This window comes from Lithobates pipiens, unplaced genomic scaffold, assembly GCF_037356315.1.
Source record: "Lithobates pipiens isolate NorthernLeopardFrog02 unplaced genomic scaffold, aLitPip1_a1.2 Scaffold_30, whole genome shotgun sequence".
NCBI classification, from domain to species: domain Eukaryota; kingdom Metazoa; phylum Chordata; class Amphibia; order Anura; family Ranidae; genus Lithobates; species Lithobates pipiens.
Genome location: NW_027507791.1, coordinates 82,309,430 through 82,331,414, shown reverse-complemented (window position 1 = coordinate 82,331,414; position 21,985 = coordinate 82,309,430). Strand labels below are relative to the sequence as shown.

The 21,985-nt window shown below is 39.1% G+C and overlaps 1 protein-coding gene across 9 annotated transcripts in view; it reads left to right on the top strand.

Annotated features, from left to right (window-relative positions):
- The window catches only part of MARK3 (microtubule affinity regulating kinase 3), a 144,948-nt gene extending 127,123 nt beyond the window's left edge, over nucleotides 1-17,825 (top strand). For 2 of the 9 annotated variants that reach the window (XM_077464507.1, XM_077464508.1), the window contains exons 16-18: nucleotides 9,482-9,508; nucleotides 10,679-10,723; nucleotides 16,372-17,825. In XM_077464507.1, the coding sequence (XP_077320633.1) occupies nucleotides 9,482-9,508; nucleotides 10,679-10,723; nucleotides 16,372-16,717 (418 nt within the window). In that variant the 3' untranslated portion in view covers nucleotides 16,718-17,825. Of the gene's footprint in view, nucleotides 1-5,278; nucleotides 5,459-9,481; nucleotides 9,509-10,678; nucleotides 10,724-16,371 lie in introns of those variants that run through there. The other 7 variants (XM_077464509.1, XM_077464510.1, XM_077464511.1 and 4 more) reach the window with 4 other exon arrangements.
- Nucleotides 17,826-21,985: the final 4,160 nt, after the last annotated feature.

Sequence of the window (21,985 nt, the reverse complement as noted above, 5' to 3'; positions counted from 1 at the left end):
ATCTGGCCGTTGGGGCAGTATTCCCCCACTGTCAGCACTGGGGCATAGTTACTGCCACTGAAACCGACAATGGGGAATTATTCCTCCCGTTGACACCAATGGTGGGGCACGATTACCGACACCAATGGTGGGACACTAGTCCTCCCTCTGATACCAATGGAGTACTATATCTTCTGCTAACACCAAAGATTGGGCTTTATTACTCCCCTTAAAGTGTTACTAAAAACAGGACCCTGCATTCACTATATCTGCTCTCCCACAATACACAGAAAATGGGAAAGGCAATTATTTTAGTAAATATAAACTGCTAAATACCCTTTCTTATCACCATTATATAGCAGTTAGGTGACTTCTATCCGTTCCTGGTTAAAGATTGTAGGAAGAGATTTCATGCTGTCCTATCAGAATCCAGGACCCTTGACCCTGTCTTGATGGTGCTGATTGGCCCTGTGCTGATCGGCCCTGTGCTGATCATATGCATTCTTCCAAGAACAAAAAAAACTCTAGCAATACACACCAAACTGAACATGTGCAGCCTGACTCCATGAACGGTCTTATCAGGACCTGTTCTGGAGTCGGTAGAAGAGGAGGAGGATCTTTGCATACAAGATCAAACTGCCTTTACACAATGCGCAGGATTAACCTCTCAAGTCCAACAGTGAGTATAACAAACATTCTTTACTGCATATACAGATTGATTTTATAGTTGTGGGTTTAGTAACACTTTAATACCAATGATGGGGTATTGTTTACTCCCACTGACACCAGAACATGTTCTCCCACCGGCCAGTCTGACCCTCCTAAAGTTTAAAGTACAGTAAACTGGCCCTTTTGTTTATAAAGTTTGGAGACCCCTGTTCTGTATTGATTATCAGGTGTTGAAGCTATGTAGTGTCCAGCTACATTTGCAAGCAAACGTATTTTATATGCACACGCAGATGAGAGCACATGTGTTAATACTAGTAAAAATGCACAAACCTTTTCTAGTGTAAATTTTATAAAATGGAGCCTCCATTACTTTTGATGCTAGGTAAATACTTTTTAAAGCTGGCTGAAATCATTTAGCGTGATTTACTATTGGCAAATAGGCTGTTTGCTTTGCAAGGGAAGTTATATTTTGCAACCCAGGGCTTAATGAATGTGAAAATTCACTTTGCAACGAATACTCAAACACATGCAAAGAAGATGGTGGACTTATTTTGGGTAGCAAGGTGTCTGGTTGTCTGGTCAGCTCATGCCAAGTCAGGCTTGCGTTTGATTGCATGACAGAAATTGCTTACGTGTGATTGCATGACCGAAATCAGCCGAGCTTCATCTCATTTACTAAGCTCTGGGGACTTTTTTTTTTTTTTTTTTTTTTTACAGACTACAACTTCCCATGTAAAGTGAACAGTGTTTTTTGCCTGATTAATCCCATTGCCTGCACAAGCCCAGTCCCCACTTAAGACATGAAATACATGGAGCTGATGTGCTTAAATGCGAATGCCCCTGGGCTGTCATCCTGACTTTGGCTTTAGTACCTACATATAGTTCCTTTTCTGCTGCTTGTATTTACCTCTTTGATTGTGTGTGGGTGGGATCATTTTTTTTATGTATTTTCTCCATTTATTTTACTGCTTGTTAAGTGTACTGCAGTGAATGTGGTATGTATCGGTGCAATATTAAACCCAGCTGCCTTCTATTTCCTTCCAATCTGGACCAGGGATGAAAGCACAACCTGCTGAACCATTGAGGTGCTGTAATGTATCTATGTACTCTTCTCATTTCTTTCTTTTTTTAGTTTTGTGCTTTGCTAGTGTAAAGCCTGTTATGTTAGACCATATAATCAGTGTATTTAAGTTCAGCTTTTGCGATGTCTTGGAGAGCAAAGTAGCGCAAAGGTCTCATTGTCCCTATTTGTTCCAGTCTAGCCTTTCCGTATTGTGTTCACCATGTTAGTGTACGTTTTTTTTTTTGAACGTAGAACTCCTAGAGCTTGGGTTATTGGCACAAGTGTATTTGTAACTTGAACACTAAGGCTACCTCTGAATTTTACACGCAAGTGTAATCTGGTATTACACACACTTTAATTGAAAGTTTACTAATATCTTGTATATAATGCAAACAAAAATTCTGAATCAAAAGGGTGTTTTCACTTTAAATGAAAAATGGGCTCACGTTGTGTGATGGACATGTCCCTCCTCCGACATTCCCTTGTAAGCAATGACTATATTCTTTGCTGCTTTTAAAATACCCATATAATGAGGAAACTGTGTTCACCAGTACGTTGCACTAACAATTTTTAAAAAACGCAAAAAAATTTAATCTTAAGAGCATTACTGTGGTGCATCAGTGTGAATCGACCTTGTAGCTCCCTCTTAAAGCCAGAGTAAACGCTACCATTTAAAAACAAAAAAGCTTTTTCTTAAATGGGCCCCCGGTAGGTATATGCCATAATGTGCAGTATTTACTAGCACATTATGACAAGCTTATTTTGTAAGCAAAGCTCTTTAGCACTGAGCTGTCATCGATTCTGGTGCTTCCATCTGCACCCAGTCTTCCTTTCTGGTTCTCGCTCACATGGCAGTCACAATCGCAGCACGGTGCTTTCTGCGTTCACCACACAATCTATGTCCTGAATGCAGAGCACACTGTACATACAATGTAAATTTAGGAGATGTAAGATATGGTACTGGTAAGACTTGTTATACACTTGTAGGCACACGTTTAAACAGGGTATCTACTATTATGTTAACAAACTAACATTTTTTAATTTTTTAAGCATAATGCAAGAAATATAATGTAATGCCATTAATTTTTGTATAGATTTCCAATGCACCACAAGGTAGTTGTGTTGTACCATCTGTGCATTGTGTTGTGCTGCACTTTTATGGAAAAAAAAAAATCGGGGCATGTCTGGATTTGTGCGTTGTGATAATTTACTAGTGTGAACAGGTCCAAATTTTTTTTTTCTTTGTAGGCATATAAATGCCATCACAAATAAAATTATGTATTTGCATTGGGGTAACTATATTTTCTTATTACCTATGAAGGGTGTACTCCGTGCTTAAAACTCAACTCAAGACATAAATCTTCTTTTAGCTTTAAGGAAACTTAAAGTAAAACTATAAAAGATTGTACTCATGCACATATTTAAGTGTCAAACATGGTTTACTCCCTATCTGTATGAGATATACTTGAATACTGGAGAACGAATAGTGTTTTCAGACCATTGAGACATTGTCTCCATCTTTTCACACATGCCATTTCTAGATTAGGCATTGCAGTTGATCAATTATGCTGCAATCAAGTCTTTGCACACACCTACACGGAACATATGGTTATCCAGAAGAGCTAAAATTATCCATGTTGAATGGTTTTACTACCTTCAGATGTCTCCATGGGCTAGGTCAGCCCATTTGGTTAACTTCCTTGACCATAACCATATGACTCTCCCATATAAATGAACAAGACACAATACCACTTTTCAAGTGCATTGCTGGTGCAGAGTGTGGGGTGGCCTAGCACAAGGCACCCCTGAATTGCTACCCATAGTAAATAAAAGTCAATTTTTTTTCTTAAAGTAGAAAACCGCTTTAAAAAGGAATGATCTTTAAACCTACAACTAAATGGATTTTAAATTTATTTGGTCGCTTTTGTAATGGACCAAAACTTTGGTTTTGTTACACCATTGTCCCAATCTCTGCTCTATCCAATACATTTTTGCTGTCTTTTCAGACTTTGCTAAAATTCATCATTTTTTGGTCATTAAAGTTCAGGAAGCTCTGGGACAAAAATGTAAGGGAGAGTTTGGGTTACTGGTACCCTTTGACATTAAAAATCCTTTTATTATTTTTAATCCTTTAAACCAGGGGTCTCAAACTGGCGGCCCTCTAGCTGTTGTGAAACTGCAAGTCCCATGAGGCATTGCAAGGCTGACCGTTTACAAGTATGACTCCCACAGGCAGAGGCATGATGGGACTTGGAGTTTCACAACAGCTGGAGGGCCTCCAGTTTGAGACTCCTGCTTTAAACCATAAACTGACCAAGACCCATTTATTGCCGAAATATGCAGTGTGGCTTCCTGGTTGATCTATTTTAACAATCATTGAAGGGAGTTTATCAAATCTGGAGCAGCTGTGCATTGCAACCAGTCCAATTCTAGCTTTCATTTTCAAAGCTCTACTGAACAAACTGGTTGCCATGTGCAGCCCCTCCAGATTCTGTCTGCTCCAGTTTGCACTGACTGTTTTGAACGCAAGCCTTTAAAGTGACTAACACCCAAAAAGCTACGCCGAGGTATACATTTAGAACCCTCAAGGTGTCTAAATGTAACTGCCAAGCTTTCGGTGCACTTGCTGTGTCCAAATGCTGGGCAGTTCTGATGGGTGATATCAGGCAACATTTGGTTGTGCTGATATTTGAGCTTGTCTGTTCCCTATTCTGTTGGTCTGCCACCATGACGGGACTGCTTGGTGGCCAGACTCAATATTAGGGATAGCTTTGCCTAATTGGATCATTTCAGCATTTGGGAAGAGCAGAGGAATCCAGGTTATGTTTTCTGTACCTAAAATAAAACTTGTTACAGAACCTTTTGTAAAATGTTTTACTTTGCAATGTCAAGTCTCAAATACGGTTTAAAAATGTGTTTTTTTTGTTGTTTTTTTTTTGTGTGTGTTTTAGCCCTTGAACAAAATCTTGCCTGTATTTATTTAAGGCTGCATTCACACCGGAGCATTTTTAGCTCATAAAACGCTTGTAAAAAGCCTGAAAAAGGCCCCCAGAACAATCCCATTCATTTCAATGGCACCTGTTCACAGCTGAGTGTTTTGTCACCTGAAGCAAAATGCCTGTTAAGCGCCTTAAGCTCAAAAAAACACCAGCTTCTTTGGGGCAGATTACAGGTGGTTTTCTGCTTTTTTCATTGGTGACCTGTACAAAACCGCAGTAAACAGCACAACTTTAAAATGCTCAGGTGTGAATGCATCCTGAATGTGCACCTGAATTTAAAGTATTGACATTTGCCTTAAAGGTGACCTGTCTTGTACACAGGAAGTGACAGTCTTTGCTTCTATTCTGTGTAGGTGACAGGTCTGTTTTAAAAAAACATTCTGTGAGCCTGACATTTTTTTTCTTCTAAACCTTCAGTGTTCGTTGTTAGTTACAATGGGTTACCTTGATCTGTTAAGAGCAATGCAATAATGTTACATTGTTACATACTGATGACCTCAATCTCCTGACAGGAAAAAATGTTCTCAGGGCCTAATAATCTAATCCTCATTAATACCACTTTTTCCAGTGTGCAGCCTGACGACTGGCAGGTCCAGAAGTTGTCACTTAGTCACTCTTCCTTCTTTCTGCTACAGTTCAATTAACCAGTTGATTTAATCTGTCTGTAAAAAAAACAATTTGACTTATTTACATAACTTCCATTCTGATTTGCTTGTAACAAAGTTTAATAAAACTTTCAGAAATATCATGTTTGTGTCAAATAACTTAGTGTTTTTTTTTTTTTTTTTTTAGAAAAATAAGTGTAAGTTTTTATTTTCACTATTTTTACTTTAGGCATTTTAATAAAAAAAATTGTAAGTCGTTTATTGTAGTGTTATACCGGTACGTAGAATTTGCACGAGTATTTGTGCAAATGCTCTGATCATAGAACCGTTACCTTCAAGTCTGCAGACTTCAACTGTCGACCTAAGCCTGGATTCACATGTGTGCGGGGCTGGTTAGCAGTGCAATTTGTAAAAGTCAGGTGCAGTTTTGTTTTTCGGTTCAGATGCGATTCCAGAGCAAATTGTTAAAGTGTGTGACATTGGAAATTGGACCTGAACAGGGCTGAAAATTTTTAACTGCACTGCGGCCGGGCTCGCACATGTGTGAACTGTCTCCATAGAAAAGGATTTTGGGTCGCATGTCATACAAATCCGATGTGGTTCAAAACTCATCCAAAACTTATATGTGAACCAGTATTTTTTCATTAGTTTGGTAAAACTGTCATATGACACTAAAAATGGGTATCAGCGATTGGTATCGGTGAGTACTTAAGAAAAAGTATTGGTCTTAAAAACTGGTATCGGTTCATCCCTAATTCATTGGCATTATATGAGCCTGTCAGGGTTTGCTATATTTGTAAGAGGATCCTGCTGCTTGAAGTGCAACCACCAAAAACATTTTATTTATTTTTTATTTTTTTTGAGTGGAGTGCTGACTTCTTGTCCTGATTGAAGTTTGAGCCCCTGGAGATTTGCTTAAAAAAGTTAAATTTTTCAGTGAAAACAATGTAAAACGCCTGCAAGTGTGTCTGTATTAGGTTCTTTAATCCTTCCTTTGATCCAAGGAGTGCATGCTGGGTAAATTTACCTCCCAGTGATGAAAGCTGTGTTCCCTTTAAGCATAGCTCTACCCCCAAACTTTTTTTGTTTTTTTTTCCTTAAGTTTTGAATGGATTTTAGAAAGATTGGAACCCGTTGTCAGGGTTTTACTGCTTTTACATAGATTTTTTTTTTTTTTTTCCCCCACACAGGAAGTCTCCTAATCCTTCCTTGCTCTATCCAAAAGTAAAAAAAGGTGCCATATATACTTTGGGATGCCTGCACTTGGGCAGTAAGGTTATTTTTAAAATCTTTGAAAACCGTTGGAGGTTGCTTGTTCAAGTTTGGCTGGTTTAAACTCAGGGCCCAGGTAGCCAAAGTGGCTAAAATTGGTGGATAGTTAATTTAAGCCTTTTATTGTCCTTAATGGCAACACCTGATCTCTGACTATTAAATTATCCATTGACTCCTAGATGGGACTGACAGTCTGAATTTTTAATTCTGCTTTTATTTGACCACTTCAATCATAACATTGACATTTCTGATAAATGACACTGTAAAGCAAGACAATAGACTGCAAAGCTTTGGCTATAAATACTTTTTATAATCTTTCCCCATTATGCTTTGAAAATTCATTCCTGGTGCCCTATGTTAAGATAATTCCCCAGTTGTCTTGGTAGTCTGTCAAAAGCATTTAGTGCAGACCATTAGTCCCACTATTGTAACGAAGAATAACAAAACACATGAAATGCTTACCTTCACTGAGCATCTGGTCATGCAATCCTTGCAGAAGATGAGGACCAGAGTTCCTGATTGACTAATCCTATCATTCCAGAGATCACATCCTCTGTTTTAGGCATTTGATTACATGACCAGCTGCTGTTGGCTCTTAAAGCAGTAGTTTAGTGGCCAGTGAATTTCAGGCCTTCTGTTGTCTTTCCTTGGTACTATGTGGCGGTGTGTATAGGGCAGTGATGGCGAACCTTGGCACCCCAGATGTTTTGGAACTACATTTCCCATGATGCTCATGCACTCTGCAGTGTAGTGGAGCATCATGGGAAATATAGTTTCAAAACATCAGGAGTGCCAAGGTTCACCATCACTGGTATAGGGGATGGGTTTGACTTTGCCTGCTGCAAATACTTCTTTTTTTTTTTTTTTTTTTATGGGGTGCTCACATTGGACCCAGCTTTCTATATAGATATGGAACCTACATGATCACAAAGGGAATTTGGAAAGTGCTAGTATAGGCATTTAATAAAGGTAGGTAATAAAGTAGTAATCAGACATTCTCCCTTTATCCCTAAAATCAAACAAAGGAAAAGTGGAAGTGTTCATTAACAAGCCGTTTGCCATCCTCCTCGCTCCTTACGATGGTCTGTAAATTTTTTATTTTTTTTTGCCACAATTCAATATAAAGCCAACGATTTGCATAGTTCGTGGAGATGTATGGCACTTATTTCTGCTCTAGACCTCATGAAGCGCCCGGAGTCAGAAAAATACATGGAGTGTAGTATCCTACAAGTGTTCTACAAGATGACTTTTTTCCCCCACTTTGATCTAAGGTTAGGGACAGGTTCAGAAGAAAACATTTCATGTAGATATCTATCTTGTTTTTTTTTGTATTTAGTTCAGGTTTGCAACATGGAACCCATTACATTACTATAGAAACCTAGAAAACATTGATGCTGTCAGACAAAAGACTCCTCCTCTTGTGCGCCCCCCCCCCCCCCCCAAAAAAGACAAAGGGGGCCCTTCTGCTTGTATGCGATTACTTTTAACGGCTGATGACATGATCAAACTGGAATACTCCCTGGTGTGTGGATATTGTTTGGACTCGGGTGAAGAGATTTTATTCTTAAGTTCCACTAAGGCAGGCCATAAATTATGATTTTCTTTCCTGCAACTACCGGTTGCAGGGAAATGGCTAAATTCCGCCATCAATGCTGTCAGCATTGTTGGGGGGAATCCCTCCCGCAGAACTATTATGTTTTCCCAGCCGGGGATCGCAGGGAGCCATCTTTGCCAAGGGAGCACAATGATTACTGGTGGTTCAAATCTCGCCCAGTCCCTGTTGAATCGGCTGAGATTTGATCCATCTATGGCCGGCTTAAGGGGCCGTTTGGTGTTTCAGCTTAAGGGAACTCTGCTCTTGGACACACTTTTCAGGTTATCACTTTAAACCATGCACATTAATTTTACAACTGGTCACCAGTTCAAGCACAAAGCTATTTTGGTGGAACCTAAGCCCTTGGTGGGGATAATGGCAGTAATGGAATAACGTCTGGTGTCCCAGTACTCACAACTGAAAGTTGCTACCTCCTATAGGTAGATCAAACCTTATTCAACAAGAAAAACATTCTTTGCAATTTCATGTTAGGACAAAGATCTTTGTCCCATCTCCTTTAGTTGGCATAAACGTGCAGTTATGTGAATTTTGCTTTTTTTATACATATTTTTATAATAGAGATATATTAATCTATTAATATTGTCAGCATTTATGCATATAGCTACTAATTATATTTTTTATGCCTTTTGATGAAACGCTAAACTCTTGATTTTATTTTACTAGCCTTTGAATTTTTTTTTTTTTTTTCAACAAAAAAGTTACCGCACGAGTTATATACTGTGTGTATATATATATATATATATATATTATTATTATTATTATTATTATTATTATTATTATTATTATTTTTGTCGACCACTAGTTATGATGTAAAAAAACATTCCAGATCCTACATGAGCATTTTTGTAAGAAGACTTGCATGAGTATGTATGTTTCTTCGTGCAGCAAAAGACTGAATCCTATTACCTAAAGGTCAAGACTTGACAAACATTTAGTCTTTCATTGTGGGTTTACACAAAACCTGTTACAGAACTTTGACAAATACCTAATTTCCAGAATTGAATAGTCATTTTAATACAAATTTTAAAACATCTGCAAACTGCATAGGCTGCTACTTTAATAAAATTTGTGACAATATGGTGTCAAGAAAAAACCAACTGTTGATCCAGGCAATTTACATTAACATTAATAAAAAGTTAATATTTGGACCAACAACTGACATCACTGAGTTTGTTTCTGGGTGTTTTTTGCATTGCCATGTTTTAGGTGTGACTGCTTTTCGCTTTCCTTTTGTAAGTTTGCCCATTTTAATTTTTCTACTTAATTTTTTATTTTTTAGAAACATGTCATTCAGATTTATAAAAAGGTAGGATTTAAGTTGCCTATGCATTTTTGTTTTTCCTGTATACCTTGTCTTACTGGATATCTGAGTTTTCTGACTACTAAACCTTTCTGCTGACAACTAAATTTTGGTAGGGCCCTTCCTTCTTACTGTTCACTGGATAATGAACTACTTTTTCAGCTGTGCATGTCTTGTGCACTGTGGCACCATGAAGTCTTGCGCATCATAAAATTCATGTTTCTTGATTACTAATACACTTCGCATGCTGGCAGCCAAAGATTTGTAGCTCTTGGCAATTTCAGAAATATGAGTTACTTTGTCAAAGTTTATAATGCTCGTGCCCTCACACTCCATTGTAGTAATTATATGTTTGGTGTATAAATGGCCACCAATATTTCAGATTTCCACAATTGTAATTTTTGAAGCTACCGAGTCTTTTTTTTTTTTTTTTTTTTTTTTTTGCTTCGTCAAAGGTCCACAAGCATTGGAGTAGAATAGACAGATTTCTAAATCTTGGCCAGGTTTCAAAGCTACAGTTTGTAGTAAAGGCTTGTAATGTATTTATGGGTCATAACTTACTGCATACTATTTTGTATGGGGGGGGGGGAGGAGGCAACATACAATTTGGAAACTGCTGTTTTTAATCCATGTGAGTTGCATAACTTTCATCCTGGACTAAATTTTTTTTATTTTTTCCATGAAATCCAATTTGAAAAATGTGCTAAACTTCAGGTAAAGTTGTGTGAGACCTTTATAAATGGACCATCTAGTACTGATTGGGTTTTATTTTTATTTATTTATTTTCCCCGTTGCCTTTTTTTTTCTAAAATATGGTCAAACCTTTTTCAATGCTGATATTTATAATCACTGTAATTTACTCAAAGGTAGTCAAATGATTGGTCTTTGTGATTTTACAGTATTGGCCACTTTGCCACAAATAACGAAAGGATATTTCTTCAACTGTATTCTCAAAGGAACAAAACCTTTTAGGGGTCAAATGTTGAATGGCACTTATTACACTAACCTGTTAGCCAAAAGGTAATTAAATTGTGCAGTATCAAAGTATTTGCAGCATTCCAATGAAAGTTAAAAAGAAAATGTTTTGATCTGATCACTTATCGTTTTTGAGTCCTAGTACACCAGTGTAAGATTTGTTTCTGCTTGTCTTTGCTTTTTCACAATGTTTTCAATGAGGCTCCCATCTGAAACTGAGAGAAACGGGAGGTATGAGGGCTCAAGGTGAGGGCAATCATATTTATTTCTCTCTTCTAACGTTCACTCTCAAGCATCCAGTTAACCCTTCCATGAGAATGTTTATGCATGCTGCTTTATATAATTGCAAAAAGCCTGAGTTTCCTGAAGTTTTTTTATTTTTATTTTTTTTTTGTCTATAGCATTTCCATTTTGCTTCATAGTGCATGAAAATTTACTGTTAAAGGGTCACATTTTGTTGTGATTTTTGTAAAACATGTTATGAAAGAAGAGGGAAAGGTAGGTAGACACTAGCCTCCAAAAAAAAAACTTATTTTGGAAACTGTTTAATGTGTACTTTTGCTGTGAGATGTTCTATTGACTGTCACCATGGCAACTTGGGAAAGTTAGGTTATGTGGAAACTATGCGAGGGCTACATTTCTTATGATGCTACAGAGACAAACCAGGAAATGCTCCCAAAACCTAATTCTGTAGATCAGCTATAGTAATTCCCATGTCAAAAGGGTCTGAATTTAATGACGTGTACCATATGGTAAGGCTTGAGGTTTCAGGTGACAGAGGTAAATTTAGTTTTAAAATAAACTAAAAACATTTTTTAAGTCTTCTTCCCCTGCCTTCCTCTTTAGTGGAATTCTGGTTAGGGGTCGACTTATTTTTTTTTTTATTTTTTTTCAGGGCCGATAGCTGATATCAGGTGCTGATATTCTGTAGTTTTAAACTTTTTGACGTCCTAGGGTTTCGATGGTTATTCTGGGATGTTGTCTGTACGAGCAAGCATCAGCTGGCAATTCCCTTTACGGCCACTTGATCACTTCTACGGGAGGTGGAAGGGGGGTGCACCCCTCTTGCCGCCTCCTTTCCCCAGACTCTCATTTTGATTGAGAAGCCCGGAACCCCTCCAACTGGTGGCATTGGCTGGCGTTTTTTTTTTTTTTTTCTTCCCTCTGTGAGATCAGAAATTGAGGATTTTGCTGCTTCCAGTTTTGGTTTAATGTTTACAAGCTTTTAGCGGCTTGTACAAGCATCTGATCAAACCAATCTCGGTTTGATCAGATTATTTTTGTCACCAGAGGAGACATCTGGCATCTATTAGACCCCAGATCTTTCCATAAAGAGGACTAGAATTTGGGTTCCCCCCCCCCCCTCCCAAAAAAAATTGAGTTTTAAAACTGCTGCGTAAATACCGTGTGACCAAAAAAAAAAAATGTGTAACGTGTATGGCCTTTGCTTACAAAAAAAATGTGTAACGTTTGAGATTTAAGTAATTTTCTAGCAAAAAAGAAAAGTTTTACACGTGTGACAAGTGTTGTCATTGACCTGGTTAAAAAAGGAGGTATCTGGTAGCTATGGGTAAGTTTTCCTTTTTCAACCCTGTGAAACTTTGTCAAACAATCGCATCCAATAAGGCTGGTTTCACACCAACTGGTCACAGCAGGGGTCCAGCGTGTCCCTTTTCACTGTTTCAAGTGTGAGTCGGGACTACATTTTTGCCTGAATTCGCACCTGAAATGGAGTCAAAGATACATTGGACCCTTTTCCAGTTTGCTTCCTCCCCTTAAGAACCGGTCACAATCTCCTGTCATTCGAATTGGATGCAGAAAACAATCATCCAATTTGCACCAGTGTGAACCCAGCCTAAAAGAGAAAATATATATTTGGCCAAAAAAATTCAGGATCATTATTGAGTGTTCATTAGAAATTACAACTACTGTTTTAAAGCTGAGCTTCAAGCTGGTAAAAAGGTACCAGTTAATGCAGCTCAAGATTCATTAACCACTTCAGCCCTGGAAGGATTCGTCACCTTAATGACAGGCCTTTTTTATTTATTTTTTTGCAATATGGCATTGCTCCAGTTTAACAAATGTGGTGCTGTACCCAATCAAAATTTACATCCTTTTGCCCCACAAATAGCTTTTTTTTTTGGCAGTATTTTATGACCCCTGCATTTTTTTTTTTTTTTTTTTTTTTTTTTTTTAACGCTATAAACAGACCATTTTTGGTAAAAAATTACTTTTTTTACTTTCTGCTATAATACATATCCCAAAAAATTAATCAGTTCAGGCCGATATGTATTCTCTTACATATTTTTTGTTAAACTCACAATAGCCGTATATTTGTTTGCGCAAAGGTTATCGTGTCTACCACCGGCGGACATTGCTATCCTTCTTGCAGGGGCCGACGTGCAGGTAGTTGGTTTATCTGTCATGTTTAAAATATCTTTAATATCGGTTTAATGAAAGCTTTAACATTTTCTTATGTACTTATGCAAAGGGTTTTCTTTTGCTACACCATATTTTGGGCTTGACCTTCAGCTGAGGGTCTGTCCATTGAAGAGTATCCCTTTGTTGCCTTAGCTTTTTCGGATGCTAATAAAAAGAATTGCTTATTTTGACCTCTGTTCAGAATTGTCCAGAATGATTCCTACATATAACTGTGAAAAATTTAAACGCAGCAACGTTATCACTTTAGGAGAGTTTTATTTTATCCCCCCCCCCCCCCCCTCGGCCTTCCTGCTACTAGTCAGGCAGTGGCAGGGTTACAACTTCCAGCAGCAAGTTCATAATTATTCATTGCCTATCATCTGGATGCTTAGCCATGATTGATTAGCCAGCCATGTGTATGCATAGTTGGACATCTTGACATTCACTGCCTGCAGGTAGTCTCCATGATGAAGATCGAAGTCCGCCAGATTGGCCGCCATGTTTTACAGCAGTCACCTAGCCCTTTATAGTAAGCCAAAAGCTTTCATGGACTGGAGTTACTGCTGTAAAATTATGTAGCACTAACCCCCGAAGGAGCTGCTGGTTATTTTTGGGCTTACCGTTACCTTCCGCTCTCCTTGTTGCATGTCTAGGGGATGTCCCGTGGTGGATGACCCAGTAACTTGAGACGGTCAATAGATCCACTTGAATAGATTTTATTTGCAAAACTTAAACCATTGAACAGTTTTTTAACTTGGGATCAGAGGGTTGGAAAGGAAGTTCAGGTACTCTCAATGTCAAAGTCCAAAAACGTTAAAGAACTAACTTCGACTGCATCCAGAGAATAGCCATTCGCAGCTGGATGAACACTGTTTGGACAGTCCCTCTCTCGCAAGGCCTAGCAGCCAACAAGGTGCTTACTCAGGAACAAAGTCTTTGTCACAGACGTTGTTGCAGAACACATAGGGAAACTACGCTGTAGAACACTTGTAGGATACCTGGATCTTTCAGCCTGCTTGGCAATATCCACAAGACTGGATTCTTTCGGTAACTTCAGCCCTTCCAGGCTCTTGTTAAGAAAACCAACCCGTGCGTGGTGTTCTAAAGAGTCCTCCCCTGGAATGCCTGAAGTATACTGGGTCTCTCCCGAACCGGAGATGGCACCCATCCACCTCAGAATCCTCCTAGTTTCCCCACCTTGGGCTAGCCAGCCTCGAGGCATTAAAGTCGGGTGGATCCGCACCCCAGGGCATAGCCTTCCTGGGGGCTGGTCAGGAGGACTGGGACCGTGTAATCGACACATCATACTGGTCCGGAACCCCGAACCACGTGACGTCCACATCTTAAATATCCTCTCCCAGAGGGCACAGCGAGAGGGCCACTGACCTGCCTCCAAAAAAGTAACTTAAGCGCCTGACCGGACCATAGTTCCACGCCTGCTACAAGAGACAGTGCCCCCTGTTGCCAGGCTGAACATCTCAGTCCAGTCAGACTGATACAGAAGTCTAATTTTTTTTCCAATCACATCCTTTAAAATTATTGTGAAGGATAACTTTTCCCTAAAATGTTTTTTACCACATCGTGCAGTGGTTTTGCACAGAATCTCCTTTTCTGGGTTCCCTCGCCAGCACTAATAAAGCCTTTTTTTTTTTTTTTTTTTCCCCTAGATAGATTACAGAAGGGTTTAAATCTTGTCAAGCTTTTACTGCCATCTGTGGTCATTAAGGCGGTAGTAAAGGCTGTCTTGTGATTTTTTTTTTTTTTTTTTTAACCTACAGGTAAGCTTATAATAAGGCTTACCTGTAGGTAAACTTAATATCTTCAAGCGTGCACTGTTTAGGAGATAACACTGGATGCAGTTGGTGACATCACTGACACATGATCGCCCAGAGGGAGAGAGCTGGTCAGATCATCAGAGCACGGAACATCGCTGTAACAGCTTTCATTGATTGCCGTGTGTTCCCCGCACTCAGTCTCACACAGCCCTGCCTCCTGGATCAGGTACTTTGATATACGTTACACATCCCAGGATTACATGGGTGTTCTAGCAAAGTCCCCCGGGTCAGGAGGCGGGGCTGTATGTGTCAGCAAGCATGGCGAACACACGGCAATTCAAATGAAAGCCGTTACAGCAGTGTTTCTCAATTCCAGTCCTCATGGCCCACTAACAGGTCATGTTTTCAGGCTTTCCATTATTTTGCACAGGTGATTTGATCAGTTTCACTGCCTTAGTAATTACCCCAGCTGTTTAATCTGAGGGAAATCCTGAAAACATGACCTGTTAGTGGGCCATGAGGACTGGAATTGAGAAACCCTGCGTTACAGCAATGTTCCTCAAGCCTCTGATGATACGGCGGGCAATCCTCTTCCTCTTCCTCCTCCCCGGCACAGGTAAAGCGGTATTGCTACAGGTAGGCTACGTTGTTGGGCACTGGTGGCGAGTAACACTTGAGGCCTGGCTAGTAGCTCAGGACTTGACATTTAGAGCCCTGTACTAGCACATTATGCAATTGCCTTACAGGGGATATTTTTTTATTTTTTTACTTCTGCAGTTTATAACCACTTTAAGTGAATGATATCTAAAATTCAAATTTTTTCAAAGAAATAGCAAGTGAGGGAAAATATTCCAATGGGGGCACCTGCTCTAGTGACAGCTTCTCCCTTTGGAGTTCTTTCACTTCTGTTGTGTGTCTGGGACAAGATGTCATGGGGAAATATCAGTGCAAGCACAATATTCTCAATGCTCACGTTCCTGAACATGGCTGTTTAGTATTGGTGGGTGCTGCAGTGACCCCGGGCTGGGAACCGTGGACACAATGCGAAGAAATGTCACCAGCACACCAAGGATTCCTCAAACGGGTCCAAAATTTTATTACGAGGTTGCATACAAAGGCAGCGTTTCTGAACCACTTGCCTGACAGAGGGGCTTTCATCGTTGCCTTTGTATGTGTTATGTGACCTTGTAATAAAGCTTTGGGCCTGTTTGAGATATCCTTGGTGTGCTAGTGACTTTTTTTTCACATTAGAAAATCGTGGGATCCAGATAGGAAAAAAAAATAGTTTTAATTCTTTCCTACTCCAAAAGAATACATAGTTTGACTTTATGTACACTTTTCATGTCTATTTGAAAAGGTTTTAAATTTAATAGTCACCAAAAAAATGACAATGTTAAAATAAAGCACTGAAGTAAAGCCTCAAACACATCAGGGGTTATTTACTAAAACTGGGAAGTGCAAAATCTGGTGCAGCTCTGCATAGAAAGTTGGAAACCAGTTTCCAGGTTTTATTGTCAAAGTGTAATTGAACAAGCTGAAGTTAGAAGCTGATTGGCTATCGTACACAGCTGCACCAGCTTGAGTGCCCCAGTTTTAGTATATCTCCACCACTGTGTCCAGCTCATCACAATATTATATCCTAATATTTCAACTTGACATGATAGATGACAAACAGCGTCACTTTTTTTTTTCTTCTAGTCGTAACGTGTCAGGGGACCAGAAAGATGAGAACAAAGAATCCAAGCCTCGGTCTCTACGTTTTACGTGGAGCATGAAAACCACCAGTTCCATGGATCCCAACGACATGATGCGCGAGATCCGCAAGGTTCTAGATGCCAACAACTGCGACTACGAGCAGCGAGAGCGCTTCTTGCTTTTCTGTGTCCACGGGGATGGCCATGCCGAAAATCTCGTCCAGTGGGAGATGGAAGTGTGCAAGTTGCCGAGACTGTCTCTGAACGGTGTCCGCTTTAAGCGGATATCTGGAACCTCCATAGCTTTCAAAAACATTGCTTCCAAAATTGCCAATGAGTTAAAACTGTAAAGAAGGAAACATAACTAGGCAGGAAGGTGAACAATCATTGTAAAATACGTAGCAATTTGAGGTGTTTTTTTCCCTGAGAACACTGGTTTAATGTATAGAATTATTTAGGCAATAATTCCTGCATCTCCTGAAATTACGATATGACAAAAAAAGGAACAAGCTGCTGGAACGGGAGGGAGAGTTGGACTTTTTTTTTTTTTTTTTTTTTTTTTTTTTATATATAAATATATATATAAGTGCACTACAGCATTAAAAGTTGCCTAATATGTAAATTATTTACTTTTGGCTTTTTTCCTGTGCTCTGTTCATTGCGATGATATGTTATCCATCTAATATATTTCCTTATTGATATCCATCCTGTATGCGTGTGCAAGTATGGATGTTCCATTTGCACTGAGCACACAGTATTGTGTTTTAAAAAAGAAAAAAAAAATATGGCTGTTATTAAACAGACCTATTGTACCACCCTCCCTTTTCTGTTTTTTCACATGATCATGTTTCAGAAAAAAAACGGTTATTTTATTTTTGTTTTTCCTTTTTTTTTTTTTTTTTTTTTTTTTTTTTTTGTTACAAAGAATTTTTTTTAGACTAAGTGTTAATTTTCACATGTTCTATTCTGACAGTATTTTCCTTGTCTGATTTGAGACGGTAAAAAAAAAAAAATTTAGTGACCTAAGGTATGAAAATTGTAATTGAATAGGAGTGAGATGACCAGCAATTAAATGGTGTCCCTGCTGAAGGTGGCTCAAGAGTGTCTTTTTTTTTTTTTTTTTACCCTGGTAACCATTAATATGAAAATGTAGTGTGCTTTATTTGAATTTTGGAAATCCACAACCCTTAAAGAAAAAAAAAAAACAGCCAATGCTTTTCCATAATGCAAGGTATGTAGATGGACTCCCACTAGGATAGGTAGATCACTATGTAGGTGGGATCACAAGGCAAAGAAATAACCTGAGAACTCTTAAGTCAGTTTGCTGCAAACACTAGACTTTTGCCTTTATTAAAGTTGCAGCATGAGGCCATCATATTTCATTACATTTTTGTCCAGTTGTCACTGAATGTTCAAATAAATTGGCCAGCCTGTGGCAACCACTGTTGGCCTTGTCTGTGTGAGCTTCATTTTTTTAGGAAATTAAAGTTTTAACTAAAGTCACCTGGGTTGATCTTAATTGGAGAAGTAATTTATTCTTTGCCAGTATGATTTTATCCTAATGAAAATGATTTGATGACACCCTCCCTGCCATATACCGAAATTAAGTCTTGTATTGCTTTGGCACTGTGCATTCTCTCTGGCTTCTTCTGTGTATGTTAAGACCCATTATAGATGGACTTAATGTTTACTGGGCGTAGGCATTGTCATTTTGAAAGTCGGCATACTTTATTTTGCAACAAGCATGTTTTAAAGTAGACTAAACTTGTTTTTGTCTGGCAGCGATGGATAGCTGGAATAATAGAAAACCTTAAATTCTGAAACCGTGCTGGTCACATGGCTAAAGCAATGGGGCATTGGTCATTTGAATTGTTAATGGGGCAGAGCAGTTTGGGCTTGCTGCTCATTCTTCCTTTAGAACTAATGTGTGCCCAGGTGTAGGCTAGTGGGCCAGCACCTAAGGTAGCTTAGACAAGTACCATATTTAAAGGAGATACAGTTAACACAGAATTAACCCCCCCCCCCCATCTGCTGAGAATGATATGATATCTTGGCCTCTTATTGGATCTGTAGTTGCCACGGTGCTGCACACATGACCAGGTACAACCTAGGTCATTTAAGGGCTTAAAGCATGTGTGCTTAAGCTGTGGCCCTCCAGCTGTTGCTGAACTACAAGTCCCATCATACCTCTGGGAGTCACGCTTGTAATTTAGTGGCTTGCAATGCCTCATGTGGTGTGTACAGCTGGAGGGCCACAGGCTGAGCAGGCATGGCTTTAAAAAGTCCTATTGAGAGCAGACATAAGCACACTGGCAATTGCGCCAGGTATTGACAGACCCATGCCTCGATTGTAACATACGCTACACATGCAGAGGCAGAATGTAAATGAAAACACTGCAGAAATCAACATGGGCATTGCTAATCCTAATAAAACATACCAAATTCTGGATCAACAGCATGCATACATACAAGTTCTCACTTCAAATGCCCATATGCTTTTTTTGGGTCACTAACTTAAAGTATAGAAGCTATTGGATAACTGACAGCCAGGTATCAAGTTTTTGGAAGGGGTTCAGAAATAGCAGTGTATATGGTTCTCTCAGCTATTTGGAGAATATGTGGAGATTGAAATTGAGGCCAGGTGTTTCCATTCTGACATGGAGTTTTCACTGACTGTAACCTGCCTATACAATTCTTTTACTGTAAGTTCAGTTTCAGCCTTCCATTGTTTTGATATCTTGGATGGAAAAGAGAAAATGAATGTTTTAATACATTTTTCTTCACGTACAGAAAATGCTTGCTCTCACTTTTTGTGATATGAAATCTCAAACAATGTATTCTGCTATTGCAACTATCGTCTGGAGACTTCACGCCCATTGGAGCAGTAGAGGGGGAGATGTGGTGACAACCATGGCTTTCTCCATAAATACAATGTGGTAAGCGTCACCTGAGGCCAGGAAGTGTATTACTTGCAGGATCCCCAGGTGAAAACTAGGCCAATATGGTGCTTGTTTTAACATGGGTTCTAGAGCTTACCTTTTTAATGAAGCGCAAGTAGACCCTGTCTGGGCATCTGTTACCTATTACACCCAAGGCTGCCATTTGTCTGACTTTGACAAGATAGTTCCCTGAGCAGAACTCTCCTCTCTACCTTCAGAGGTTGTCTTGTCTGTGGATCCAGCATTCCTGGTAGGCAGGTCCATGCTGACATTGTTTAGTAAAACAAAGTACACTTGTAGTTTTCATAGACTACCAGTAAAAATGCTTGAATGAAGAAACAAAAGCATGCAAGAGACACTGGGACTTTCATGTGAGTCCATACAGTACGAACGAACAAACATTAGGAGAGCTCACTGGCTCATGTTAGGCTATTCACAACAGCTAAGGCTACCTTACAGTGGTTACCTCAACAGGTTAGCAGAAAATAAGTGCACTAATTGAAGGAGCACCAGACCAAAAGATAAGAGTCCAAATTAACTTATTAGTTTTTATATGGTAAGTTGCCTACTTGGGAACAAGTTCCGTTCTGGGAGCTAGTTTTCAAGTACAACTAAGATCAGCACCTGCTGAAAATAGCTGCAAGCGCTGATCAGTGTGTTCAGGTGGGTGAAATTCGCCACACCAATGTGGCTTGTGTTGGAACGGTGATCTATCGGCGTTTTTTTTTGTTTTTTGTTTTTTCGTTCATCGTAAAAAAGTTTACCCAACTTTACACGGTTGGACATCCAAACACATGTTCACATCTTTGAAAGTTCGCTGGTTGAACATTCATATGTGGAAGACTTGTACTAAAATGGCCAACACTGACCCCTGAAATCCTGTGGGTATTTCTTTTTTGTTATAAGGCTTTAACTTCATTTGCACGCTTATTCTTTGGTCTGGTGCGCCTTCCATGAGTGTATGTGTTTTTTTTGTTTTTCTTTTCTTCTCTAGCAGAAATGTGTGAACGGCCTGATTATATAATAGATTCACCTTTTAGCTGCAATGCAGGTAAATCAGGGATTGTTTTCAACAGTCTTCTAAAAACTGTACTCTGTGTGGCTCTCAATTTGTTAACTTAAAAGATCCGACTTGACAGAGCCCTTATTTCACTGAAAATTGTTAATAAATGATCAGGAGATGTGCATGGTTAAGATCTTCCAGAAATGCATCAGAAAATGGAGTCAAATCAAATGCATGGTAAGATCAAAAAATGTATTTTAACTTATCAATTAGAGCAAAATACTTTAATTTGTGTATTAGACTAGAAGCAACCAAATAAGAGTATCTTTGTTAAGCTTTACATATAAAAAAAATTTTTAATCAAAATTTTTATTAGTCTTAAAAAACAGTTCCGTATTGTATAGCATTTCCAACATCTTATTTACATACACTATATCTTCAGTGCACCCCCCCCCCCCCAAAAAAAAGAGGGGGAAAAAAAGGGGGTAATCCTCTCTTCCCAGTGCCCCCTTCACACACCTCGTCCTGCCCTCTCTGCCACCCCAAAGAACTCGCATTATTCGATCTCTATTGAAAAGAGCTCCCATTGTGTCAAATTTTCCTTAAATTCCTCCTTTCTATTTTTAACTGTGTATCCATCTTTCAGCCTCCATTATCCTATCCACTTCTTTCTTCCATTCTATCAAAGTTGGTCGTGTGGTCTGTCTCCATAATCTGGGTATTAATAGTTTTTCTGCATTTAATAAATATGGTCTTATACTATCCTTGTATGTTCTAGCTGATGTCATTGTCCTGTGGAATAAGAAGTTTAGGGGCGTTCTATTTTTCCAGGGGATAACCTTTCTAGCCAAGGGGCAATTTCCTGCCAAAAACCCTTGATCAGGGGACACAGCCACCATATGTGGAGAGGGGTACCCCTCTGCCTGCATCCTCTCTAACAATTGGCATCTGCAGTTGGATAGATCTGTGCCAATCTCGCTGGGGTTCGTTACCACCTGGTCAAAAATGTATGACATTTCCTGGATTTGTGAACTTGTAGATGTATGGTTTGTAGATTCACCAAGATTTTTAATTTTGGGTCAAAGTAAAGCTATGATTTAATTTGCTTTTCCATTCTTTAATGCAATACTGTATTTTTCTTGGTCCTGAGCCTTTACATACACTTTTAATTTGCAGTTTGAAAAAAAATTAAACGGGTGTGCTCTAAAAACCTGTTCCAACTTTAAATAGAGGTTTATGTGTCATTCTTTGTGTGTGATCCTTTCATTTCTAGTTTTGATTTTAGTATCCCTTATGGAACATCTCTAGGGTCCTAAAACCCAAGGATTTTTTTTTTTTTTAATTAAAACTAGAAAGTTGTTGCTTTAGCGCTCTGCTTTCTGTGCTGCCATATTGGTCAAGCAAGGTGGCCTCACCATTAGTCTAAGTACCTTTATTTCACAGTAAGACCTCATGCATGTAGACAATTTTAGGCATAAATGAGTGAAGCATAACATTTCCAGCATTTTACTGTGCCCCAACATGCTGCAGGTGGGGCATAGAACTGACATTTAAAAGTAAATGGTTATATGTGTGTACATGGCAATGCTTGTGTTTTTTTTTTTTTTTTTTCCCTCCCCCTCCAAGAATAGGTGCAGGACCTACCCCTTTTCAAGTCATCTGTTGTCTCTGTCCCT